Source organism: Pediculus humanus, genomic scaffold, assembly GCF_000006295.1.
Source record: "Pediculus humanus corporis 1103172107475 genomic scaffold, whole genome shotgun sequence".
In the NCBI taxonomy this organism is placed as follows: Eukaryota; Metazoa; Arthropoda; class Insecta; order Psocodea; family Pediculidae; genus Pediculus; species Pediculus humanus.
Window position 1 is genome coordinate 737,791 of NW_002987093.1, and position 26,978 is coordinate 764,768.

Here is a 26,978-nt window from a genome sequence, read left to right on the forward strand (position 1 = left end):
AATAATAATAATAATAATATATACTTTTGAAAAAAAAAAAAAAAAAAATGAATGTTTAATAATAATAGATAAATTTTTTAATTAAATAAAAAAATAGTTAATTATTATTTATTAATTATTTTTATTTTTATTTCACGATAATAACTAATAATTTTTTTGTATTCCATCAAGGTAATTTTATTAATTTTTTTTTTAACACACTTTAAAAAATAATTTTAATAATAATAATAATAATAATATGTGTGATTTAAATAATTTGAAATTTGTAATTGTTTACCATTTCAGAGGGTGAATTAAGGTGTACCATTAAATCGGGTAACTTTAAATAATGTGACAGTCCAATTAGGGATTTCTCCGAGTGAATAATTTCTATGAAATCTGGCGACCAATTCGACTAAGACTAAATCATTTCCAAATGCAGGTTCGTTATTTTTAAATTTCAATCCGACAAAAAGCATGTCAACATCGACAAATTTCTTATCTAATTTATAATAAATTTAAGTGATGAATCCGGAGAGAGAGGGAGGGACAAAAGAAAAAGGAGGTAAAAATCACCTGATATATATATATTTTTTTTTTAATTAATTTATTACCTGCCAATTTTAAAAAGTGTACTTTTTTCGTGAGTGCTAATTTAATATCTGATGGATCTAAAAAAATATTTCTCCTTTGTTGGTCAGTCCAATTAACTTCGACATCTCTTTGCAATCTTACCAATGCTTGTCGAGCGACTAAACCTCTTAAATTTTCCCATAAATTTTTCGATATTAAAGTACATATAACTGACACTGCCTAAATAAAAAAAAGTCATGTATAGGAGGTAGTAGTCAAATTTTGTTATAATATTTTGTCTTGTTTTTCTCTGTTTGTCTGTTATTTGCTAAGAGTCATTGGAAATGATATTAACCTGCATTGTTCCACGTTTAAATTCAGCTTCGTCAAAATCCGAATCCCAAGCGCTTTTTAACATTTTAAAATCAATTTTATTTATAAACCACGTTATTGGATTTTGTACGTAAATTAACGTAGGCAATTGTCTATCGACATTTTTAATTTCGCTTCCTCTTTTTTCATGATACGACATGTAATTATCTGAAAATGTTTTCCATTTTTGTTTTTGACATTTTAAATTACTTAATAATTTAACTCTATAACAAACATTTTTTAATAAATTTTGACGATACAAAGACGTGGAAAACATTTTTTGTCATGTGAGAAAAAATTTTATTAATAATTTACATTGAATCATTGCTTTACACTTGAAATTTTTAATTTTGAAATTTCAAAATAATATCTTTAATTATTTACTTTCTTAGATGAACGAAATGAAAACCATAGAGTAAATAAATTACGTGTAACTCAACTTTATAAAATAACGATCACAGTGGTCGCGCGTTTTTTCACGAATTAGACTCTATGATTTCGAAAATGATAACGGTATTAATTCTCGTGTAACGTTTTTTTTTTTTTTTTTTTTTTTTTGTAAGTATTAATTTGTTTTAAAAATGACTTCTTTAGATAAATTTCCTCCATTACCCTCTCCTGGAAAACTAACTTTGTGTGAAGTTGAGGGTAAAATTCATTCCGTAGACGCTGAAGGTGCTAACGTTGATAAAATCACGTCAGCCGTAAGTAATGTTCTTTGATTTCAGTAAATTATAACCGCCTTTATTTGTCGTAATAAGTAATTTTTGGCTATAAAACGCGATGAATAATTTAAATTTAGGACGTAATTAAAATTTAATAATTAATTTTTTTTCATTTGCCACGTTTCGGAGTTTTATATATGAAAATAATTTTTCTATTCAATGTGTATAGGTTAGTTGTCATCCCAAAGTTATAATTACTGGTGAACTATTACATTATGCTCCTTCACTTAGAGAAGAAACAAATAGAATTTTTATGCCTGTCACATATGTATTTTATAAAAAACTCATAAGTACTTGGTATGAAAAAGGATTTGCCGATGCTGTGGAAGAGGCTGCCAATTTGAAATGTAATGAAGCCCCCATTGGTGTCATTTTTTTAGCTAAACAATTGCTTAAAGTTGTTAATGGTATCAGTAAATTGAGAAATTTCATTTATCCTCACATGAGGGTAAGTCGTTTAAATCGTTATTGAAATTTTTTTTGTCTAAAAACTGAACTATACATAAATTACTATATAAAATATATTTATGTACATATTTTCAGGGAAAGGGAGAAAGATTAATATCTGCAGTGTCTCAAACAAGAGATTGGTCGCTGAGTCCGATCAGAGCTATGGAATGGCATCCTCACACGACAAAATTAGCCGTTGCCACATGGGATGATTCAGTTAGAATATATTCATCTGACACACAATTAATTCCAATACTTAAATGTAAAAATCAATCATCGGTTTCATGTTTAGCTTGGAGACCATTTTCTGCTTCAGAATTAGCTGTTGGATGCGAAGAAGGTGTTATCGTTTGGGTGATTGATCCTAACTCTGTCGTCACCAGGCCTTCAATGTCTTGCGGTCAAGTTTTAAAACAACCTGGACATTCCCCTGTGACAAGTGTCGAATGGTCACCCAAGGGTGATCTTTTACTCACCGCCTCAGTTGTAGATACTTCTATGTATTTATGGGATGTCTCTATGGAAAAATATGTCGCATTAAAACGATTCGGTGGTGGAGGAGTTAGTTTTGTAACATGGTCTCCAGACTCTTCAAAAGTATTTACTGCTACTGGTAGATTGACTTTCAGGTAAAGATTTAAATTAGCTTTTAAAAACCCATTCCAAATTTTAAAAAAAAATGTTTACGACTATTCCAGATCAAAAGTAGAATTCGAAATGTTTTTCTCGATGACATGAGCAGTATTTACTAATATTACTTTATATTGCATACAATATCTCTTTGTATAAATTTGTAGAATGAAAACAAATAACACATTTTTACATAAATACATTTCAGGGTTTGGAAAACAGAAAAATGGATTTCAGAAAGATGGACAGTTATTTCAGGAAGAGTTCAAACGGCTTGTTGGAGTCCCTGCGGTTCGGTTATTTTGTTTGCAACAACGGAAGAACCCGTAATATACGCTCTTCCGTTTGATGCTGTCGGTTCGGTATTTCAATCGGACGAACTTTGTAACGCTCATCCCGTAATCGACCTCACTCCCATTGATGCAAAAACGGACGAAGGTAGAATCGGGGGTTTGGTTACTTCGATTTGTTGGGATAATAAAGGTCATCATTTAGCCGTCATGTTTAAAGATTGTAGTGTTGTAGCAATATTTAGGACTGAAATCGAAACGATATTTAAAATATCCCCCTGGTGAGTTTAAATAAAGTTTACTTAATTTCCGTTTTTCTTTTTCCCCTTCTCCCTCCCCCCCCCCTCGTTTCTAAGATATCTCGTTATTGTTTTTTTTTTTTCAGTTGTTTCATAAACGGACTTCCTGGAGAAGTGCCTTGTAAAATAAATTTTCAAAAAAATTTTCAAGAAGGAGCTCTTCTCACAATTGTAGGTTTTTTTCTTTTAAATCATTTCTGTTGGAAAAAATTCATGAAATAATTAAACCTTTTTTTTTTTTTCCAAAGGCTTGGTCGACTGGAAGAGTTCAACATTTTCCATTCGTATACAGTGATTTGACAGAAAATGAAGTCGGTCCTAAAATAAGATCGTTGAAAACGTCAAAACCGTGGGCAATGAAAACAAACACGAAACTTTTTAACATAATAACAAATAGTTTCAATGATTTTTTATAAAACTTTATCGTGCAGTCAATTTTTTCTTTTTTTTTTTTTTTTTTAAAGTTAATGGAAACTGTAACAAAAAAAAAACATTTCGTGGAATCTCTGGCAGAAAAAGAAGAGGGAGAAAAAAAAACGCGAAGAAAATTTTAAAAGGTTTTTTTCGTATTTAAAGTTACTGAATAAAATATACCTATAAGTCATTATGTTATTTTTTCAGGATAAAAAAAAAAAGAAACAAAATAACGAGATAAAAAATATCATTATATTGTAACGATTTGGCATTGAAATAATAATAATAATAATAAATCATCATCATCATTGTATTTACAACAGATCGAGTCTCGTATGAATTAAATAATAATAATAATAATAATTTGAACAATATTAACAATAATTGTAACAATGAGTTCCATCATATAAGTACGTATTAATCACAGATTATAAAAAAAAAAAAAAAAAAAAAAATTGATTGATTTATTTATTTATTTATTGATTTTTTATTTATTTTTTCTTTTTGACGTCATCAATCGGATTTATCCCAAAATCCGTCGATATCTTGTTCGTCCGTCGTTGTTGTCTTTTTCGTCGTTTTTTTATTGATGAAAACGTTTTTCAAAGGCGTGTGATTGTAAAGAAACACGGATAAAGCCGAACCGAGACAAGTACCAAACCAATAAACGAATATATGTTCTTTAAATGTATTACCTTCGCAACCGAATTTATGCGATGTTGCCAAAACGGGATTGTAATAACCACCGGTTCTATCGAAAGCTGGAAAACGGATATAAATCCAGGTTAAATTTTTTTTTTTTTTCTCATTTTATTACTCGTTTGATAAAATGTAATTTTTTAAAAAATTATTACCTGCTATTACGAAACTTGTAGCGATAAAAGAATCTATTATGGTTCCGTACCTAGGTTGCATATCATTTATTATTTTTGATATTAATTGATAGACTAAAGTTCCTCCGCCTTCTATTAGAAAACCTTGCAATGCAGATACCTTAAAAGAAAAAAAAAGGCGCGCGTTTTTTAAAAAATTAAATTTTTTAAATTTAAATTTAATTTTAATTACTTGTAAATCTGCCGTGCAATCTTCGTAGGCGCGATTTTCATGATTTTCAATTAATTCTAAACTCCATATATATTGCATCAACCTGAAATGCATGCACACAAATTAATAAGTTATTTAATATTGTAATTGTAATTTTATATTAATCATTTACTTGTAAACAAATATTCCTCCGGTTAATTGTGCCCATATTTTAGTCAATGATAATTGTAAATCTTGTTTTCCCAAAACAACATCGTCCAATTGCACGTTAGGTGCACCATTTGCATTACCCCAATCATTACTCCACCATATTGTGAGTAAAAATAAATAAAATCCATACATCCATATACCGAAGTTGTCTGCGACTAGAATATATATAAATAAACACAAGTTATGTGTCGTTCGTGTGTAAAAAATTAAAATTTTTTTTTAGGTATAATACCGATGATTAATTCGAAACAGCATCCGCAAAGATCCGCTGACACGACAGCTTCTTGTAATAATATACGTATGAGAGAATCGCTAACGTGTTCTTCGATGATTTTTCTCAAACAGTGACTTAGCGTGCATATCAAAACGATGACGGCCGTCGAAAATGATAATTGTTCTAACGGTACGGCTATTTTACTCGGTGAAAAACAAACAACATCCGGTAAATCGATGTGGAAAAAACCATATTTTCCATTTTTCCGTTTGGATAAAAAATATGCCGTGTTGACGGCTATCAATATTCCGATTATCAACGTTCTCCGTGACGTAAGTTCAACCATTTTTAACGTTATTTAATTAACGGGTAGGAGAGAGAGAGAGAGAGTGCGAGAGAATGAGCGTGTGTGAGAGAGAGAGAGAGAAAAAAAAAGAATTTAGTTTTTATTCCGATAACATATTCGCTTAACCTAAAAAAAAAAAAAAAAAAAACAAATGAATTTTTCCCATCATTATTATTATTATTATTATTATCATCATCATCATCATCATTTAAATAATAACAATCGGGAAAAAAAAAAAATTTTAATATCAACGCGGACATTTTTTTTTTTTTTTTCCACTTTTAAAATTTTTATTCACTTTTTTTTCTTGCCCCCCCCCTCAAAACAAAATTATCTATAACCGTTCGCGTTATTAAAATAATAATAATAATAATAATAATAATTAATAAATATATATACTCACCTATTTATTTTATTCGGTTGTTATTATTATTATTAATATCGTACATAACATTATTATTGTCGATTCGAAAATGAATTTGAAAAAAAAAAAAAAAAAAAAACGGGGATGTGGTGCTGCTCAACCTATTTATAACTTTTTTCAATTTCAATTTTTCGTCTTAACGTGACGCAATTTTTTTTTTTTTTATTTTAAATTTTTATTTACATTATTTAAAAATAACGAATATAATAATAATAATAATAATGATAATAATAATTGATTTTAATAGGGAAAAATTAAAAAATAATTTTTTTATATTTTTTTTTAAAAAGTTAATTTATTTTATTATTATTATTATTATTATTTTTTTTTTTGAGATCAAAATAATAACAATGGAATCGATGTTTGTTTGTTTGTTTGGTATATAACAATCGTTTATTAACCACACTAAACATTTTTTATTTATTTATTTATTTAAGTATTGCTATTAATACGTTATTATTATTATTATTTATTTACATTCACATAAATTTTTTTTTAACATTATCATCTACTTTCCCCTCGCCCCCCCCCCCGAAAATTACGAGTGAGTGAGTGAGTGCCGATTGCCCCCCGGGGCAATATTATTTCATTATATTAATAATATTATTATTATTATTCGAATTATTTTAAATGTTAACAATACTATTATTATTATTATTATCATCACTACTATTAAGTAAAAAAAAAAAAAAAATTTTTTTCGTCCTCTTTCCTTTCGGTTTTTTCTTACAATTATTATTTTTCATAGAGATATAAAATCATTCATTCAATAAATAAATAGTCTTCGAATTTCCCCCCCCCCATATCGCGCGCACTCCCCCCCTTCGCCTTTTTCCGCGTGAAAGACTCAAATTCCTTTTGTCGAATGAATTTAAAAAAAAAAAAAAAGAAAAAAAGGAAAAATTTTCAATGTAATCTAAAAGCCGTGAGCACTTGAAAATGATTCTGGAGCGTTGGCGTTTCGTTTTCGAAATGTATCGATTCTTCTATTTCCGCCCCCGCGGCTCGTAACAATTCCGAAAACATTTTCTGTTCGTTTCCGATCCAGGCTCTCCTTTCGTCTCTCACTTGATATGGAGTCACGTGAACGTGAATTTTTATTCCTTAAATAAAAAAAATTTAATTAATTAATTAATTAATTAATTACCTTACTCTTTTAGGATTCGCCATCGGAGAAAATGAATTCGTACCTAATCTGGACAACGTTTCCAAAAGACACCTCGACGTTATCCAAGTGTTTTTGTGACCGGGATGACCGCCGTCCAACCAATACATGTCGGTTATCCTGTCGACGAATCTTCCTAGTATCTCGTTGTCCGGGGTGAGTGTTTTTAAATAATGAAATTCGTAAATGAACTGATTTAAAACTACGCATCCCTTGCTAAAACCTATTAGAGTTAAATTACACATATCCAAATCTAAATCTTGACTCCACCATTCCCCCTGTTCGGGACTCTGAAATGACAACATAAACGTTTCGATACATCGTTCGATCCATCGATCGATCGATCGGGTTACGTCATTGAGAAAACTTTTTTTCTTACCCCCATAATTTCACCGTCTTCCAAAGCAGAATCATCCACGGGCCTTTTTTTAGTTCTCACTCTGTCCGATATACATTTTAATAGTTCTTCGAGGTGATGAAGTGCGTAATGAGTCGGAGTGTGTTCAGGTACACCGCAATTATTAGACGGTACGAAATTATCAAAACAACTAAACATTCTAAATTCCATCCTGATAATACAAAAAAAAAAAAAAAAAAAAAAAATTGCGTTTCCAATTAAGGCCCCCCGATTGATTAATTATATATCTTTAATTTACTTACCTCGCTGGTCGCACGACAATTATGTGACTCGTCGGAAACGATGAACCTAATAATGTGGCCACGTGATCTAAATTCCATTTCAAACAGTTTTTATTATCTTCGTCTACGGTACCTTTTTTATTTGATTTTTCAACCGTCGACTGCATGTTTTCCCTAAAATCCTTATCGGAAAAACAATAATAAAAAAAAAAAAAAAAAAATTGTTTTCTCCACTCCCTCTCTCTCCCTCTCTCTCTCTCTCTCGTATTTCGTGTGGAAAATCGTACCTGTATATCTCCTCCGAAATAAATGACGGCCGCCGTTCTTTCCGTTTTTTCCAACGGGTGACAGTAAATGACATCGTTTTGACGACCCTTATATCCGACAACTCCTTTTAATTTTAATGCCATGTTATCTCCACCTTCTCTCATATTCTCACCCCCGCCGTAGAAAATATTATTATTATTATTATTATTATTATTACGAAACGATGATAATGATGATAATAATAATCTTTTGACCATTTACAACGTCCAATTTTCCATTGAAAAAAACTCCATCTAAATAATGTAAAAAAAAAAAAAAAACATTTATAATAATTTCTAGTTCGGAAAACCGGAAACGTAACGGGGGACCGGATAGTGTTTAAAGAGAGAGAGAGAGAGAGAGAGAAAGAGAAAGAGAGATAGAAACTTGTAAAGTTTTTATATCGCGATGATAGGAGGTCGTACTTATAAATTGGCACGAGAGTTGACGTTTTTTTTTAATTTTAGATTTGATAAATAACAAAATTTAAATTTCTCACTCTCTCTCTCACTCTCTCTCTCTCTCTCTCTTTCTTTCTCTCCCCATTTTAATATTTATTTCTTTTCGCGAATTTGTATTAAAAAAAAACACGCGTGTCGAATTTTTTAAATGCGAAACGTATCAAACGATGATATATGCAACTTAACTTACATGTCGGTTTATTATTATTATTATCATTTTGTCCGTTTGTCGATATATATATATATATGTAAAAAAAAAATTTTTTTTTTTTTTAATCTCGTACGAATTTCAATCACGTGACTACACAAAAATTATTATTATTATTATTATTATTAATGTACGCATTTTTTGTTTTTTGTTTCGCATTAAAATGAATTAATTTCTTCGTCCCGTGTAACGATCGACCGTTTCCGATTGCACGTCATCCAAACACCTTTTGAAAAATTGTTTCATTTCTCTCGCTCTCACGCGAACTTCTTCTCTCATCAAATTATAACACATGGCGATGAGTCCCATTCCGAGGAGCAAATAAATGAAATTTATTACCAATTTCGTTTGATTGCCCTCACGCGAATCCGATATGTTTTGTCCGGGTACGAAATCACCGATTCCGATTTTGCACAAACTCGTCATGCAAAAATAAACGGAATCGAGATAATTCCAATTTTCCCATTCGGCAAACATTATGGTTCCCGTTAGGACGTAGCCTCCGATGACCCACAAGCAAGCCGTCGACGGAACGATGACTCTTTGGGGGGGTTGCAAAGTCACGCTCGTGTTGCTCTCCCGGTGTCTCGCGAATCTCTTTTCGACGCTGCACAAATACAAACGAGTGTAAAGCCAACGGAAAGTCGTGGCCAATATTTTACCCATGTTCATAAAATACAAAACGTAGAGGGGTATGCCGAAAGCCGCGTACAAAACGGTCAAACCTTTTCCCAAGGGTGTTTTCGGCGTCATGTTACCGTAGCCTATCATTGTGAAAATGGATAAGCAAAACATGAGAGCGGCGGGAAACGACCAAACATCTTGATTCGTTCTTCCGTCGTACCCGTGTTTTATGGCATCCGTCATTTCCCTTTGAAATTCCAATAATAATTTTCCCGATTCTTTTTTCCACACGGTTTCGTTGAATATGTTTTCCGACGCCGTCAATTCCCAAAGTCTATCCGCACAATAATCAATGAGATCTTTAACAAATTTATCCTGTTCCGTTTCGTCGACGACTTCTATCGATATGAAACCGAAAGCTCCGACTATTGCGTAGCCCACGATCAAACCCCCGACACCGACTTGAGTGCACATGAACGCGACCAATTTCCTACAGCAATCTTTTATTTTTTCTCTCGGATCGCTACCATTTGTCGAATACGATTCCCGACTTCTCACCGAACTCCTTTGCAATCCGCCTCTTATCGTCTGATACTTGTCCATGACTGCGTAAGACTAAATACTAAATTGTTCTATTTTTGACTTTTTTTAAAATTGGACTTTGGCCAGAATCTGGGAAACTAAAACAGATGTTGACTTCTCTCCATTTCCCCAAAATCTCTTTTTCTCGACATGACAGACAAACCATTTGTATCATTTTATCTGAATTTTTATTTATTTCCACATTTTATTATTATTATTATTTTTACAATGGGTGAATTTTTAACTGTGGCTATTTAACAAGTGTTGAATGAACACTTTTGACATTTCCATTTTGTCTTTTGTCGTTAAAGGATTGTTTAGGGAAAACATGTTTGAATTAAACATAGTAAGGTGTGTGTGTGTGTGTGTGTGTTTGTCGATCATGAATTATACTTTAAATTTAGGTTAAAATCCAATTTTGAAAATTGTTTACCTGGTAATTTTTTGTGTAACCGAATCACATTCTTTTTTTAATACTAATGAAATGTATAAAATAACAATTAATCTAAAAAAAAAAAAAAAAAAAAAAAATTTACTAAATTGCATGCACTATGTTCGATTGAAACTATACATTTAAACAAACAAAAAAATTTTTTTTTTTTTTTCTGCTCACCGATAAAACAAATTTTGTTACACACACACACACACACACAATCACCCACAATAATATTTTCCTATAAAAACATAATAAATTAAATTAATTGTCACAGTTACTACATTTAAAAAATAATAATAATAATAATATGATTTACACGAGTGTTAAAAAAAAACAGTTTAGGGTGACAGAATTTTATGATCGAGATGATAATAATAATGATACACAAAATGTTTTTTTTTTTTTTTTTTTAATTGAAATTCGATTTAAATCAAAACGTACTAATTGAAAGCGTCTTCTTAAAAAGAGAAAAAAAAAAAAAACGAAAACAAATAAAGAAAGAAAGAAAGAATGAAAGAAAATGAATTAAAAAATAGGTAAATGATTTTAAAATTGTTTACCCTTTTTTATATGGCGTTTTCGTTTTTTTTTTTTTTTTTTTTATCGTTATTTTCTTTGAATTATTATTAAAAATTAACGCTCGATTATGGCGAGGTAATATATAAATTATCAATCATTATTTACAATTTCCCCGGTTGAGGCGCCTTCACGATACCACATTAACCAAAAGCAGAATACTTTTTTTTTAAAAAAATCAAAGCCTCCGCGATAACCTTTTTTTAACACCGCCTTATTGAAACGATTTTTTTTTTTTATCTTCAGTTGCATTCTAAATGCAAAAAGATGTAGGTTATATTAATGATGTTTCGTATAAATTTTTTTCTATATATATATAATGACAATTTAATTTGAATTTTTTTTTTATTAATTAATTAATTAATTAATCGGATTTAGTGTATATAAATAAACATATTATCGATAATATTATATTATATATATTTTTGTTTATCGTTTTTTTTTTTTTTTTCGTAATTTAATTTTATTATTGAAACGGTGAAATAAAAAAAAAAAAAAAAAATTCAAGTTAAATAATGTGAAATAAGTGTTACGCGAATATCATCGAATTCATTTTCATAGGATTATTATAGTTTAATAATATTAATAGTAATAATAATAATAATATTAATACCAGGTATAATTTTTGATCTTTATTACGTTATACGTGCTATTTAAATTTTCTTGTGTGTTTTATTGCATATTTTTTCGGGTATATACGTGTCACATAGTATTTCATATATACATATAATAAACGAGCATATGGTCGTGGCGTAGTATGATTAGTAGTTATGTAAACTATTCGATTCTTGTTTGAATAGGAATTCGATTCGTGAGTGGGAGAGTGGGAAGGGAAGGAGGGGTGAGGGGAAAGGGGGGGAGGAAGAAAAAAATTTCGATAATTAATAATAATAATAATAATAATAATAATAATAATAATAATAATAATAATAATGTTGTTTTATTCATTAATTGTAATTTAATGAGATTTTATTACCCGAAAAAAAAAAAAAACGACGATACAATCGAATAATGTTCTTTATATTGGTTATGTGGTTATTAAAAAATCATTATTATTATTATTATCATTATTTTTATTTATATATTTTAAACATTGCAGTATATAGATGGAGATTAGTTTAGTTGTCCTTAAACAGACAATTTGATTTTTGTGTGTGTGTGTGTTTGTTTTCAGGGTCGAAATTTATTTATGTAATTTATATATATTTATACATTTACATAGGAGAGAAAGCTGTTTTAATTATTTTTTTTTTTTTTTTTTATACACTCATGCTCATGTGTTTTAAAAAACTATAGGGATTAAAAAGTGAAAGCCATTAATATCAATTTTTTTTTAATAGGGACAAAATTATTATTGCACCATAATAATAATAATAATTTTTTTTCGCATGAATGTGTCGATATGGCAAATTAAAAATTATTATTATTATTATTATTATTAAAATATTTAGTAAAAGTTTTTACTCGCAAACATAAAAAAAATTTCAATTTGAAACAGGTCAGTAGTGAAATTGTGAATTTCAATTCATTTTTTTTTTACATGTATATATATATATTTGGGTCAATTTAAAATTTATATGGATGTCAATAATAATTTTTTTTTTCGGTGATGGTGTCGAATCGTAAAAAGAAATATTAATTTTTAATCGTTTTTCCTAGCTGTTAAATTTAGCAATCGAATTTTCTTCTGCTTTATTAAAATCTCACTCGTTATCTCAATTAATTATAAAAGTGTCATTTATGTTAATGATAACATCAAACTCTGTGATTTTTTAAAATTATTATTATTATTAATTTTTATATTATTTTATTATAGATTAATCGTTGATCAATTTTTATCTACATATATAATTGTTTCATTTGATGAATCGATTTGTAATCATTCGAATGTGATTTGTGTGTGTGTGTGTGTATTTTTTTTTTTCCTTTTACAACATTTTTTTAAAGTAATACATAAGAAGGAAAAAAGGAAAAAAAATACACACAAATAATAATGATTTTCTCTTAATATTTATTCAACTTATCATAATGTTTAATAATAATAATAATGATGATGTAGTCGCATGACCTTATTTCCTAATTTCTCATGTTATGGTAAATTAACTCGAAAAAAACACACATATACACACACATATGAACATGCACACATTTATGTATATGTGTAAAAAGTGTGTGTGTGTGTGTGTGTGTGTGTGTGTGTGTGTGTGTGTGTGTGTGTGTGTGTGTTTGTATGTGTGTGTATTACGATTTGCTTTCTCTGAAAAATTTTTGTTTAATATGCATTTTATTCGACTCTGTTATCATTTGTAACAGGTAGTTATTTTTATCATTATTATTATTATTATTATTATTATTATTATTATTATTATTATTATTATCATTATTATTATTATCATCATTATTATTATTATTATTATTTTGGAAACTTATTCATTCATTACAGCTTTCTCTTCTTTTTTTTTTTTTTTTTTTTTGGATTATTATCTATACAGTTGTTGTAATTTATATTTTTTTTTTTTTTTTTTTAAATGTGATTCGGTTGAAATGATTGTTATATATATATATAAATATCCCATTTTAAATATCGTTTGCATGGTTAATGATTGTTTTCATGTTAGTGAGAGAGAGAGAGAGGGAGACAAGCAGACTGCAAATTGTGTGCATGCATGCATTCATGTCGATGAAAATGCAAACAAACAAACAAACAGACAAACAAAAAAAAATTGAATCGAATTGTAGAAATTTAAAAATATCAAATTAGGTTAAATATGAGAAATTTTTTTTTTTTTTTTATTCCAAATTAGGTAATAATGATGATGATGATGATGATGATGATGATAATGATAATTTTTGCATAACTTATTTTTTTTTGTTTGTTGTTGTTGTTTAGTTATGATGGATATGAAGATTTCGATTTCTTTGAGTAACGTTTTTCTGGTTTTTCCTTTTTTTTCCTTTTTTTTTTTTCATTTCTTTTCTTTCTCCTTATCGACCCGTCACGATTCTAATTTTGGAAGTTCCCAATTACTTTATTATTATTATTATTGTGTCACACGAATTGTTTTTATTCTGCTAGAGCGGAAGCATGTGTGTGTGTGTGTGTGTGTGTGATGATAAGGAAGAATCGGGATTTCGGTTCATCACGTGAAACGAGATTGTTTGTTGGTTGTTTATTTGTTTGTTTTGACATAAAATCACGTAAGGGAATTTTTTTTTTTTTTTTTTTTGTTGTCGTTGTCGTCTTCGTCGTCCGTCGTCGTCGTCGTCGTTGCTTTTGTCTCGAAGTTGAGGTTGCCTTCCGTCAAAATCCGTCTAGAAACCTTGAAATCATTTTTTTTTTTTTTTTTCCTTTAACGAATGTGTGTGTGTGTGTCGATACTAGGGAATGTTTGTTTGTTTGTTTGTTTTGTTTCGTTGTTTGTTTATGAATAAGTTATTATGTATGGTTTTTTTTTTTGTTATTATTAGTATGTATGTGCTATTGTGATCGAACGTCATTTTCCGCATCAATTTTATTATTATTATTATTTGTTTCACGTTTTTTTCATTTTTTTTTTTTTCCGTTTGTTCTTATGTGATTCTCAATCGAATGGAAAATTAAATAATATCGCAATGCAAATTTTAATCACGTTGATACTTTTTTTAATTTTTCTTTACATGTTAAAGGTAAGCGTTATGTTGTTGTTGTTGTTGTTGTTGTTTTTGTTTTCCTTCTCGCGTTTCGCGTTTTTTCTGATTTTACGTAAACAAAGACAGACAAAACGGGGGACCAATAAGTGCGAGGAGTAAGAGAGAGAGAGAGAGAGGGAAAAGAAAAAAAATGGCAAACCAAAAGCATGGTCGTATATTAAGTAAATGGATTGTGGTATTATCGATACGTGTGGGTGTGCGTGTGCGTGTGCACATTAATCTCACGTGAAGTCATTGAGTTTCTTTTTTTTCGTCTGTCGAATCTCGTTAATTTTCTTCGCCTAATGCAGAAAGAAAGAAAGAAAGAAAAAAGGAAAAGCGCGACCCAGAAGTGAGAAAGCCCATAGGCGCGCACGTACGCACGTCTATTTTTACAATTTCATTCTTATTCTTCTTCCTCTTCCTCATCTTCAATCATTTCTCTCATCATTTGTCTTTCCGTTTCCGTTACGATTCTTTTGTCTATTCTATGGAGATGGGGTAAATAACTTAAAATTTTTAAACGGTTTTCCATTTCTTCTTCTTCCATATCCGATTCTTCGTTTGTTTTATCACCGTCACCAACACCGTAATCATCATCGTTTTCGGTTTTATTTCCTTTGTTTTTTCGTTTGCTTTTGCCTTCCTCCTCTTCCACTTCTTGTTCTTCTTCTGCTCCTCTTCTTCCTCCATCTTGTTCTTCATTTTCACTTTCATTCTCGTTGTTTTCGTCCGATTGTGCTTCTTCGCCCGGTTCCGCATTGAAAACGTTGCCTTTGATCACGAGTTCTTTGAGTCCCGCGAGTACGGATAATTTTTTAAATTCTTCCACGTTTCCTATTTCGCACTTTCTCACGTTTAAATATTTCAATTTGACGTTGGATTTCGTGAATCCCGTCAAATCCGAAAGGGGATTCTCTCGCAAATGCAACCTTTCTAAATTGATTAAAATTTCAAATCCTCTCAATTCCGTTATTTTATTTTGTGCCAGGTAAAGATTCACGAGAGATTGATATTGTATTCCTTCGGTCGTTTGTAAAAGATTTCCGCGGAGTTCCAATTGCTGAAACGACAATAATGATAATAATTATTACGATGACGTAACAACAGACGGAAGAAGGAAAGCTTTGGCGCTCACGATGGTGGTTAATACCGTTAATTTGGGTAATTTCCAACAATCTCTCGGATCCACATCTCTCACGTGATTATAATTTAAATCCAGAGTTTCCAAATTGGGATGATATATTCTGTGCAAGGATTTTATCCTGTTGTTGTTGAGTCCGAGGTACTGTAGGTGTTTCATGGGGGGCATGTAAGGATCGTTGAAATTATTCCTGTTCAATTTGAGTGCGACAATGTTTGGAAGTTTGGTGACGGGACAAGACGTTTCGTTCGTTAATAAATTCCCTAAAATTGTTTTTTTTTTTTTTTTTTTGGTCAAGTGGTGGCGCTAGTTACGAGAGGAAAATATTATTTATATTACCCGACAGATCGACGGAAAGCAACCAGACGAAATATTTTGGTAGAATGGTCACGTCCGTGAGACACATGTCTTTGGCTTCCATGTGTAAATATTGATAGTCGTCAACGTAGCCTTCCATGTCCATGAGTTTACATTCCGATTCTTTATCGCACAATTCGTTAAGGGGGAATACATTCGGGTTCGTCGTCGTCGTCGCCGCCGCCGCAGACGAATGTTCCGATAAATTCCATATTTTTCCCAATATTCCCAAACATTCTCCGGCTTTTTTCAAAGTCAGGGATTTGTGTTCGTAGGGCACGACTTTTTCGAGTAAGAGTCTCGTCATGCTGAAAACAATATCCGCGATCACATCGGGATCTTCGGAAATCCTCCATTCCCAAACTTCTCCCTTTCTCTCATTGTCTTCTTCCTCTTCTCCTCCTTCCTCTTCTTCTTCCGCTTCGTTTTCGGTACCCTGATAAAATATATCTATCTTTGATAATTGATGCATTTGTTTTAAACGGTCCATTTTAATGTTTACTTTATTTAAAAATAATAATAATAATAATAATAATATTTTTTTTTATTTTGTTTTTGTTTGAAAAAAAAAAAAAAAAAAAAAGTTGCTCGGGTTTCGTTAATGAATATTTTTTTAAATAATAATAATAATTTTTTTTTCTTACTCGGTGACGTTAGAACAAGTAGGCCATTTTTATTTTTATTTTATTATTATTATTATTATTATTATTATTATTATTATTATTATTATTATTATTAACTTTTTTCTTTCTTTTAATTTCAAATCGTAAAACAAATTAAAATACGTAAACAATAATAATAATAATAATAATAATAAAACGAAGAAAGATATGACGACGTTCATTTGTACATTGTGCGGTAGTAGAAAAAATTCCGTGACGATTTTGTGGGGGGATCCTTCGATCCGGCAAATATTTTTATTATTTTTAGTCGAAAGAGGCTCTCTCTCTCTCTCTCTCTCGGGCGAAATATAACGAATATATTTGTTTGTAGGGCATCAACAAACAAACAAACAAACAAAGCCCTTGAGAACGAACAAACAATAAAAATAAAATTAAAATTTCGTCGATATATCGAGAAATATTCGAGATTTTTTTTTTTTTTTTTCGAAATTTATTATCATCGTTTTCGACCGTTAAAATTCGTTAATTTTTTTTTTACGTTCTTTTTTCGGGGGGAGGGAGGGAGGGAGGATGGGGAGGAGGAGGAAAGGGTACAATCGATTATTATTATTATTATTATTTGATTTTTCTCTGTCGAATTTGAATAAGAAAAACATAAAGAATTCGTTATCGATTTATTCAATGACCCCTCCCCCCCGTGGAAAATTATTTTCTATATATAAATAAAACGATTTATCGTTTTTTTTTTCTATAATGCGAAAATTAATAATAAAAATGGCGTCATTTAGCAAATAAAATCGTGTCGTACGGTTATCATTATTATCATTCACCACGTCCTTTTACTTGTGCACATGTCGCGGACGTGGTGAGAAAATTGTCGTCGATAATTTGTAATTAAAATGGATTATAAATAGAATCCTAATAATAATATGAAGGGAAGGAAAAATGTTTATTTTATGAGAGCGTGCGTGTACGTGTGTGTGTGCGTGCGTGCGTGCGTGCGTGCGAATCATCGATGATATTTCAATGAATCTAATCAGCCACCGCAATATCATTCGGACACTCATTATTATTATTATTATTAATAGGCGTCATGAATTGTCTCGTATAAATCGTTATATATATATCGTTTTTTCCTTCTTTCTTCTTTGGTTTCTTTATCCTTTTCTAATAATTTTTTATACAATTAAAATTCCCTTCGCGAAAGTTTCCCCCCCCCTCTCTCTCTCTCTCTCTCTCTCTCTCTTTCTTTTGTGGTTTTTCGTTCGATAACGTAATAAATGAAATCCGTTAAATTTCACCGTAGGAATGAATTGCGAAAACGCGACAACGTCGTTACGCAATTTTCGATACGTTGCGCAAAACGTTGCCTATCGATGCGGAAAAAAAAAAAAAAAAATTTTTTTATAAACTTGATTTTTAAAACGGTCCCCTCCATGATTTATTTCTAGAGGGGGGAGAGGGGGGAATCGCGAATTTATTTGAACGTGTGTGCGGGGGGGGGGAGTATGAATTAGTTACGCACTTGTCAGGAGGAAGGAACAAAGGAGGAAAGGAGATTTGCGGTAGAAAAAAAAAGAAAGAAAATTAAATTTGTTTGTTTGCTTTGTTTGCTCTGTCACTCTGTTTGCTGTTTGCTTGATCGCTGTTTGTTGCGAATTTTGTCATCTCTCTCTCTCTCTCTCTCTTGAAAATAATCCCGATGGAATAAATCATTACGTGTGCATATATATATATATATATATATATATATATATATATATACATTATTATTATTATTATTATTAATGAAAACGAGAGTTAATAATTTCGAGATATCGTATCGAATATTAACTAATGTAATTTGAAGAAAGAAAAAAAAAAAAAGAAAAAGTTGTTTCGAGTTGTTGTTTTTAATCTCAGTCACGAAGTTATACAATCGAGTTGTGTGCGTTTTTTTTTTTTTTGCAATATCTCGAATGGATTTAACTCTCGTATCGAAGAAGAAGAAAAAGCAGAAGAATAAAAGATGATGATAGGAAAAGAGAGAAAAACGTGCGTTACGCATAAGACGCGTAAAACTTCTATTAGGAACAAAAGAAAGAAAGAAAAAAGTTAAAATGATGAAGTGTGGGTGGGAGGGAGGGAGGGTAAAGGCGGGAAATGTTTTGATTTTTTTTTTTTTTTTGCTCTTTCTCTCGCGATTTGCTCGAGGGACGAGAACCTGATGAAAAAAAAAAAAAAATTTCTACATCATCATCATCATCATCATCGTAATTTTACAACGCGTAAATTAACCGCATTATTTTTCATTAAGAAAAAGTGGGTCATGGGTGTCGTTTTATACGGTTATAGGTGGAACCAACGTTTTGAGTTTATCGAACGACGGTCAACGACGAGAATCAGTCGTTTTTTCTTCTCTTCTGAGGAGCAGGTCGCCAACACCCCCCCCCCCTCAGCAACCCTCCCTCTCGCCATTTCAAACCAACCTTTCAACCCTCATACGTTTCATTAAAATTAATTTTTTTTTTTTTTTCCACCAGGCTTTGATGAGAAATAATGATTTAGTCGACGTGACTAAAATGGACGAGTCGAAAAAGCAAAAGAAAAAAATGCGGGATTCGGGTCCCGACACTTACTCCACTTGCTCCAATGCTGCCAATCAAAGAAAAAGAGGACTCAACAGGTTCTCGTTAAGAAGACTGCTTTATTCTAGTCCTTTAGTTATGAGAAGACTTAATCGAGCGGTTCCAGGATCTTCGAAAACTAAACAAACAGGTAGGTAATTGAGGTCTTAGTTCGCCGTCGGAGTAATTCATTAAGTAATGATGATGATAATAATAATGAGAATAACATTTTTTCTTTTTTATTTCTCTCTCTCTCTCTTTCTGCATCTCTATATCAAGGAGAAAGATCTGGAAATGTTTCTAAAGACATCGAAAAAGGAGAAGTATCTAAAACGGGTTTAATTGCAGCCGGAGGTTCCCTGAGCGTGAAAAGAGCATCCAGTAAAGGCTCCGTAGGAACATCAGCTGCGGGCAAAGTGAGTACTAGTAGTAGTAGTAGTAGTCTTACAAAAAAAATTTTTAATATAGAAGAATTAATTAATTAATTAAATGATGTTTTCCAGAGTTCCAAGACTGAAGAATGCCCCCTGTGTTTGACTCAGTTACCGATAGAATACTTTCCGGATTTATGCACTTGTCCGCATAAATCTTGCTACAATTGCTTCCAGCAATATCTTCGAATAGAAATATCCGAATCTAGAGTTTATCTTTGTTGTCCAGAATGTGCGGAACCGATGCATCCGAACGGTAAGTTTGAATTTCTCCCCCCCCCCTTTTTTTTTAAGCACTGAACAGAGGATTAAACTCTCTCTCTCTCTCACACACACACACACAGATATAAGAATGATTCTCAACGATAAACACTTGTACGAAAAATATGAAGACTTCACGTTGAGACGAGCTCTCGCAATAGATCCCGACACGAGGTGGTGTCCAGCACCGGATTGCGGTTTTGCCGTGATAGCAGCCGGATGTGCAAGTTGTCCGAAAATTCGTTGCGAACGTCCAGGTTGCGATTCTTATTTCTGCTACCACTGCAAAGCGGAATGGCATCCGAATCAAACTTGTAATGCCGCAAAAGCTCAAAGATCTCTTAACGTTAGGTCCTCGTCCGTCAGCTTTAGTCAGGATTCGCAACACAGTAAGGGGTGACATTGAATTTTGGTACGATTAGTACTTATGGCGACGTCATGTTTAACTGAGAAATTTATTTTTTGTTCTAAATAGAAGATGATATTAAACCTTGTCCAAGATGTCAGGTATTAATTGGAAAAATGGACGATGGTTCGTGTAATCATATGACCTGCGCTGTTTGCGCGGCTGAATTTTGTTGGCTATGCATGAAAGAAATTAGCGATTTGCATTATTTAAGGTACGATTTTTTTTTTTTTTAAAAAAAAACATTCTCGAATTATTTTAATAATAATAATAATAAGAGAAAAAAGCAGGGAAATTTATAAGAGAGGGGAGGAGCGAAGGGAGGGAATAAATTTCCCAGCAATCTCATCGCTCAAAATATTATGTTTTTATTTGATATTGATTTAATAAAATTATATCGATTATGTCAAAATCATTGAGTTATTTAAATGCATTGGGCGCTTCGTATGTTTTTCAGCCCTTCCGGATGCACTTTTTGGGGTAAGAAACCTTGGTCGCGAAAGAAGAAAATTTTATGGCAGTTGGGAACGCTAGTCGGTGCTCCCGTAGGCATCGGTTTGGTCGCTGGCATTGCCATACCCGCCATGATAATAGGTACGTTTTATGAGCCTTATTACGAACGAACAATTTCCATGATAATGAGAATCGATGCTTTGACGTCATTGTTTTCGTTTTTTTTTTTTTCAGGTATACCCGTTTGGGTCGGTAGAAAGCTGTACAGCCGTTATGAAAGCGAAAACAAGCACAAGCGAAATTTAATGGTTGCTGGCGGCGTGACGGCCTCGGTAAGTGTTTGATTAATTATTAGGTCATTCATTAACATTTTTTTTTTTTGTTTAAATAATGAAATTGTTTATTATTTAAACAAAAAAAAAAAATTATTTATATTGGCATCGTTTTTGACGTTTGTGAAAATAATTTAAAGTCGTATTTTTTTTTTTTTTTTTGCAAATTTTATTTATTTATTTATTTATAATCGGAATGTTATGAATGTGGTCGTGGTCAAAGGTTGTTAACAAATTCGGGTGATAAAATTCCATCTTTGTGTAAATCAATGAGTACGTCTATGAGCCTTTCTTCGATGTCTGAATCTTTCAATGCCACGTCGATGCTTCCTATGCACAGGAGCAAAGCGAGGAGTTGTGACCTTTTGTAATCCGCAAACAAATCGCTGAGGCCGTAATTTAAATCTCGGCTCGCATCGACGTTTAATCTTTTCAAATTTTCCACGAAGTTTTCCCAATAGCATTCCAGGAGTTTGTCCGCGTTTTCTCTACGCGTTTTCGACGTCAGAGAACTTATGATGAGCAATGCTAAATCGTTCGTGGGTTGACTGCAAGTCACCTGGAAATGAAAACAAAACATTTCGGTTAGGATTTGATTTTCCACCAAAGAGACACACGTCATCATCACCGACCAACCATTTGCCAATCCAATATGGCGCATTCGTTTTTCTTAAAGAGAAAATTATTGCTCCAAAAATCCGTGTGAGTTATGAGGGATATGGTTTGTTTCGGAGCGAGTAAAACTTCAATCAGGTGTTTTATTTTGGGTCTGATTTCGTGCAAACACCCGATGACGTCTTTCATGTCGCTTTTGCTTTCGAGAAAGAGTATGAGTTGCGGGAATCCCCTTTCCATGAGTTGCTGATAAGACAAAGATGTTTTTTCCGTTTGAAATAGGAAATCGTATTTTTCCTTTAGGTTTTTTCTCTCTCGCAACTGGACAAAAAAAATAATAATAATAATGATATTTGCCTCGTCGAAAAACCTACAGGACTAGGTCGACTAAAAAATTATTTACCTTCATTGCCAAAGACAGACTGTGTATTTTAGATATGGCGACGAAAGAGGCTTTCGCTTGTTCCAAAGTCAAACCGTTTTTAAACGGAGTGCTTTGGTATCCTTGCTTTTTTAAATCTTCCAGAACGATTATCGATTCGTTGATTTCGTCGTCCGAATCCGGCCCCGTTTGTGACACGTCAAACGGCACGTGTTTACCCAGGTAACATTTTGGAACTGGTAACTTTATCAAATCCTCATCGTTGCGTATCACGTCCTTTTGAAATTTCATCAAATCCGGTACGACCTGTCAGTTATGATGATAATAATAACGATTTGCGTAATGTTTATTTTGGCTTAGTTTTTTACTTACCTCCGTGTAAAATTTAATTTCTCTCAAATCGAATTCGGCTTCGGTGACGAAATACCTGCTGAATGGATCCAACGGTAAAAGTTTTATTATCAAATCCAAAGATTTTTCCTCTCCCCCACCCTCTATTTGATAATTTATCGACGCGGCAATTAATTCGCTTAGAACGGATTCGGAATTTTCACTTCCTTTTCCTATTTTAAACGAATTTACGTTGAGTCGAACGTTTTTTGAATCGTTTCCATTAGTCGATGAGTCTGTCACGACGTGACATTCTTTCAATACCGTTTCCAACCATGTTTCCGTAACCACACGTTCTCTGACGTTTATCATTTTTCTTTTTTTGTGTCATTTCCCGAAAACGACGACCGTGGGAAAATTCATGTTAACACGACTCGTTAAAATTAACTAAAAACAAAAACATTACAAAATTAACACCACCGCGTGCGTGACGTATGAAAGAAAAATAAATAATTTTGTTTTGTTTGTTTGTTTGTTTGTTTGTTGCGTGTGTGTGTGTGTGTGTGTCTGTGTTTTGACGAATAGTCGGTCACTCGCACAAAACCCTGGAATAAAAAAAATTGTACACGACAAACGCAAACGCAATCTCACAATTGACCTTTTTTTTTTTTAGTTTTGAGGTGGGGTCCTCGGATGTGTTTTTCTCATCATCCGCGTAGATGGTATTGCGTACGTTATTTCGATTCCTTTTTTGCACGACGACGTTTGCACGTGACCTTTCCGATAATAATAATGATAATTATTATTATTATTAATTAATTAATTAATTAATTAAATTAATCGTCGTATTATTATTATTATTATTATTATTTACAGATTTTGATATCGCCAATATTGGCTGGAATTGCCGTGAGCGTTGGAGTTCCTATACTTTTGTTTTACGTTTACGGTGTTGTTCCCGTGTCTCTTTGTCGTTCCGGAGGTTGCGGAGTATCAACATCCGGTGCCGGAGTTCGATTTGATTTCGATGACGAAAACGAAATGTCTGCCAGAAACACGGGTAAACCAATAAATAAATAAATAAAAAAAAACAAAAGACTTGTTAAGAAAGCGACTTGAACTTTCATCTCATTCGTTTTTTCAGATGAATGAAAAAGAAAAAAAACAAAAACAAAAAAACAAAAAAAGTTTTCAAATAAATAATAAAAAATGTCGCGCGCGTTTGGAAAATGCCCCCCCGAATTGTATGAGGTATATGTTATGTGGAGAGAGTGAGAGAGAGAGAGAGAGAGAGAGAGAGAAAGATAGAAACCCGGTTTAAGTTTCCAAGATTTTCCAGAATTAGAAAAAAGACATGAGAAGATGAAAAGAATTTTTTTTAATTAATTTTTTTTTTTTTTTTTTAAACAACGATAATATTATAATAATATTATAAATAATAATATTAAATAATGATAATTTGTGGTAAAAGTTCGTCATTTAAAAAAAAAAAAAAATTAATTAATTAATTCTTTCATTTACGGTTATTTATTATCATTATTATATCGTTATTATTATTATTATTATTCAGATGCCGTTTCGATGGATACCGTGAGTCATCGCGGCGTTAATCCTTCCATTGGAGAAGCTTCCCTCTCGCTGGGTAGCGGAAGTCAGTTGGAACGTCTCGGAAGGGAAAACGATCGAGAATCCGTGAGCAACGTTGCATTGGCTGGAGCGAGCATTGCCGGAAGCATCGCTTCCAGCGGTTTAACTGCTGTTCAAAGGTAAACAAAAAAACAAAACCCACCGATTTCCGGTTTCCGAAAATGTCTTTAATCATCATCATCATCATCATGTTGTTTCAGATTAGAAGTTCAAGTCGATGTTTCGTCTGCTCAACGTTTTAGCATGAGCAGCGAAACGGCTTCGGCTGCCACAAGCTTGTCGGAAAAATCCGTGTCTGCGTCATTTGCCGACGACGGAGGTGCTTCCGTGAGAGCACTCGCCGGTTCCGTTTTAAATTTTAAAGTAAGCCTTTGTTTAAAATGAATGGAGGGGGGTGCAAAGGGTTGCATGCGGCATGCGGACGATGATTATTTTCATTTTTTTTTTTAATTTGAAACAGGCGGAAACAAGTTCGGTGGCCAGTTACAGACCTGGAGAACCCGTCGGAAACGCGGACAACGCTTCTCAAAGAAGTGAAGATACGAGACCTGCGTCCCTTAGCTCCTTGGAAGAATTAACTTCCGGTTTGTTGAGGAGAGTGACCGGAGGTAGACGGAGACTGGAAAAACAAGTTAGATCATTTCGTCGTACTTTTTCTTTTACGAAATCCGTTTCCAGAAACTGACCGTCGGGTTGTTTTCTCTTTGATTTTTACAGTGCAGCGACAACAACGGGGGATCATCCACCACGGGAACGGAAGATTCGACATCGGAAAGAGTCAGATTTGATAATCACGTGAGTTTCATCGCTCCACACAAGGATAATCATTGCGTCGTGGAAATGGAAACAACCGTTTCGAACGAGAAGACATCGTCGCTGAGAAACGTTTTGCTTCACTCACAATTGGAATCGAATAAAAGATTTGGTAAATTCAATCGGAAGAACACGACGACGACGACGACGACAAACAATGACGGTGCGACGGTGGCGCCGGCAACGACGACGACAACAGCAACAACAACCGACTTACCTATGATACCCGACGTGCCGCCCACTCCTCCGACATCTGCCAAATTTCACGGTTCTACTTCCCTCGGAGAGGTTCTATAGTTTGATTTTGGGTAGTTTAATTACGACGATGATAATAATAATAATAATTTGCTTCTTCCGCTTTTTTTATGGGCAAAAAATGCGAGCGAGAAATAGTCGTCGTCGTCGTCGGAAAAGTTTTTCGTAGCAAGTACTTCGGCTGGAAATGATGATAATAATAATAATAATAATATTTTTTTTTTTTTAAATAATAAATACTATTTTGCTCACAATGCCTTCCTAAGCTGCAGACTTGCTTACGTAAATATTATTATTATTATTATTTATATATATATATAAATATGTAATTATTATTATTATTAATAATGTTTCATTATGAATGTTCACAAACAAACAGACAAACACAAACACACAAACACAAACACAAATCCGAGTGATAAAATTTTCCAATTGTTTTTTCGCCTTCACGATCAAAAAAGGAAAAAAAAGCCTTAGAAATTCAGTTAAAAATTTTCAAACATGTTCAATTTCAGTCATTCTCATCTATCTCTCTCTCTCTCTCTCTCTCATCATACACCCACACTCTTCGTTATCATTATCATTATTATTATTATTTTTATTATGTTTTTTTTTGATAAGTGAAATTGTACCTGCCTAAGATACACTATAATGATGATGATGATTTTATGTAAATATTTATATAAGAAAAAAAAAAGTGCGTTCGCTCTCGGAGTCTTATAATAATAATAATAAAACGAACGATTTGGTTTTCCCCCGCCCCCTCCTTCCTCCTCCTCTCTCCTCTCTCCTCCCTCTTCTTATCATTATTATTATTATTATTATTATCGATTTTTTGTATTTATTTAATTGTAATTAGAATTAGTAAAGAGAAAAAAATTTTTTTTTTTTTATTTTTTTATAATATATATTATTATTATTATGCGACTGGGAGCGTACGCGCACACACCCACACGTCCACGCCCAAATACACACGTGTTGTAAAAGTCTTCCTTTTAAAATCGTTTAATTTTTTTTTTTTTTTTTTTTTTTTTTTAGTTTTAATTTTGTATATCATTTTTAATTATTATTATTATTATTTTTTAAGATGCGGTAACAATATTATTATAAATATATAAATAAATATATATATATAGTTCCCTTCTCCCCCTCCCTCCCCTTCCCCCACGTGGTTGTTTATAATTGTGCTTAATGTAAATAATTTATATTACGTTTGTTTGTTTGTTTGTTTGTTTGTTGTTCGATTTATTATTATTATTTTTATTTTTAATTTAAGTAATGTAAAAACTTTTTTTTTTTTTTTGCTCTAATCCACATTGTATAAGTAATTAAATACATATTATATTTAATTGATTTTTTTATACGTATATTTTGTTATCAAAGAATCTCATTTTCCTCTATAATCAGTCAGTTAGTCATCATTATTATTTTTAGGTACGTACCTAATAAAAGGGAAAATTTTTTCCTTAAAATTCCCGCTTAAAATAAATGTAAATAGTGGATTCCCGCTTAAAATAAATGCAAACAGTGGATTCCCGCTTAAAATAAAATGTAAACGGTGGATTCCCGCTTAAAATCATCAAAATTTTTCACTAGAAATATTGAAAAAATTTCCTCTGATGTATCCGTAAAACATAATATCATAGGAGGTCTATAATAAAATAAAATTTTCGCTTGTGATAAAATG

General features: G+C 32.0%; 8 protein-coding genes across 8 annotated transcripts; 2 read left to right on the forward strand and 6 right to left on the reverse strand.

The window, feature by feature from the left end:
• Positions 1-293: 293 nt before the first annotated feature.
• Phum_PHUM127920 (uncharacterized protein) lies at positions 294-1,201 on the reverse strand (the record flags this gene model as incomplete). The annotated part of the gene is made up of 3 exons (XM_002424322.1): positions 294-481; positions 594-792; positions 908-1,201. 3 exons carry the CDS (start codon positions 1,199-1,201, stop codon positions 294-296), a joined length of 681 nt encoding a protein of 226 aa, XP_002424367.1.
• A 304-nt stretch (positions 1,202-1,505) lies between these two features.
• On the forward strand, positions 1,506-3,734 carry Phum_PHUM127930 (Aladin, putative; the record flags this gene model as incomplete). The annotated part of the gene is made up of 6 exons (XM_002424323.1): positions 1,506-1,628; positions 1,819-2,097; positions 2,193-2,728; positions 2,938-3,300; positions 3,405-3,489; positions 3,567-3,734. 6 exons carry the CDS (start codon positions 1,506-1,508, stop codon positions 3,732-3,734), a joined length of 1,554 nt encoding a protein of 517 aa, XP_002424368.1.
• A 511-nt stretch (positions 3,735-4,245) lies between these two features.
• On the reverse strand, positions 4,246-5,546 carry Phum_PHUM127940 (Aquaporin-12A, putative; the record flags this gene model as incomplete). Its single annotated transcript, XM_002424324.1, has 5 exons — positions 4,246-4,493; positions 4,602-4,725; positions 4,798-4,879; positions 4,949-5,141; positions 5,219-5,546. The coding sequence occupies 5 exons, from the start codon at positions 5,544-5,546 to the stop codon at positions 4,246-4,248; spliced, it is 975 nt and encodes a 324-aa protein (XP_002424369.1).
• A 1,330-nt stretch (positions 5,547-6,876) lies between these two features.
• Positions 6,877-8,205, reverse strand: Phum_PHUM127950 (uncharacterized protein; the record flags this gene model as incomplete). Its single annotated transcript, XM_002424325.1, has 5 exons — positions 6,877-7,073; positions 7,161-7,425; positions 7,515-7,704; positions 7,796-7,956; positions 8,062-8,205. The coding sequence occupies 5 exons, from the start codon at positions 8,203-8,205 to the stop codon at positions 6,877-6,879; spliced, it is 957 nt and encodes a 318-aa protein (XP_002424370.1).
• A 712-nt stretch (positions 8,206-8,917) lies between these two features.
• Positions 8,918-10,107, reverse strand: Phum_PHUM127960 (uncharacterized protein; the record flags this gene model as incomplete). Its single annotated transcript, XM_002424326.1, has 2 exons — positions 8,918-9,978; positions 10,071-10,107. 2 exons carry the CDS (start codon positions 10,105-10,107, stop codon positions 8,918-8,920), a joined length of 1,098 nt encoding a protein of 365 aa, XP_002424371.1.
• A 4,935-nt stretch (positions 10,108-15,042) lies between these two features.
• On the reverse strand, positions 15,043-16,444 carry Phum_PHUM127970 (protein phosphatase 1 regulatory subunit SDS22, putative; the record flags this gene model as incomplete). The annotated part of the gene is made up of 3 exons (XM_002424327.1): positions 15,043-15,699; positions 15,790-16,043; positions 16,120-16,444. The coding sequence occupies 3 exons, from the start codon at positions 16,442-16,444 to the stop codon at positions 15,043-15,045; spliced, it is 1,236 nt and encodes a 411-aa protein (XP_002424372.1).
• A 2,844-nt stretch (positions 16,445-19,288) lies between these two features.
• Positions 19,289-25,333, forward strand: Phum_PHUM127980 (RING finger protein, putative; the record flags this gene model as incomplete). The annotated part of the gene is made up of 12 exons (XM_002424328.1): positions 19,289-19,517; positions 19,646-19,758; positions 19,870-20,053; positions 20,142-20,447; positions 20,534-20,678; positions 20,922-21,058; positions 21,152-21,249; positions 23,453-23,636; positions 24,147-24,342; positions 24,424-24,586; positions 24,684-24,854; positions 24,941-25,333. 12 exons carry the CDS (start codon positions 19,289-19,291, stop codon positions 25,331-25,333), a joined length of 2,319 nt encoding a protein of 772 aa, XP_002424373.1.
• On the reverse strand, positions 21,467-22,948 carry Phum_PHUM127990 (uncharacterized protein; the record flags this gene model as incomplete). Its single annotated transcript, XM_002424329.1, has 4 exons — positions 21,467-21,808; positions 21,886-22,185; positions 22,268-22,552; positions 22,619-22,948. 4 exons carry the CDS (start codon positions 22,946-22,948, stop codon positions 21,467-21,469), a joined length of 1,257 nt encoding a protein of 418 aa, XP_002424374.1.
• Positions 25,334-26,978: the final 1,645 nt, after the last annotated feature.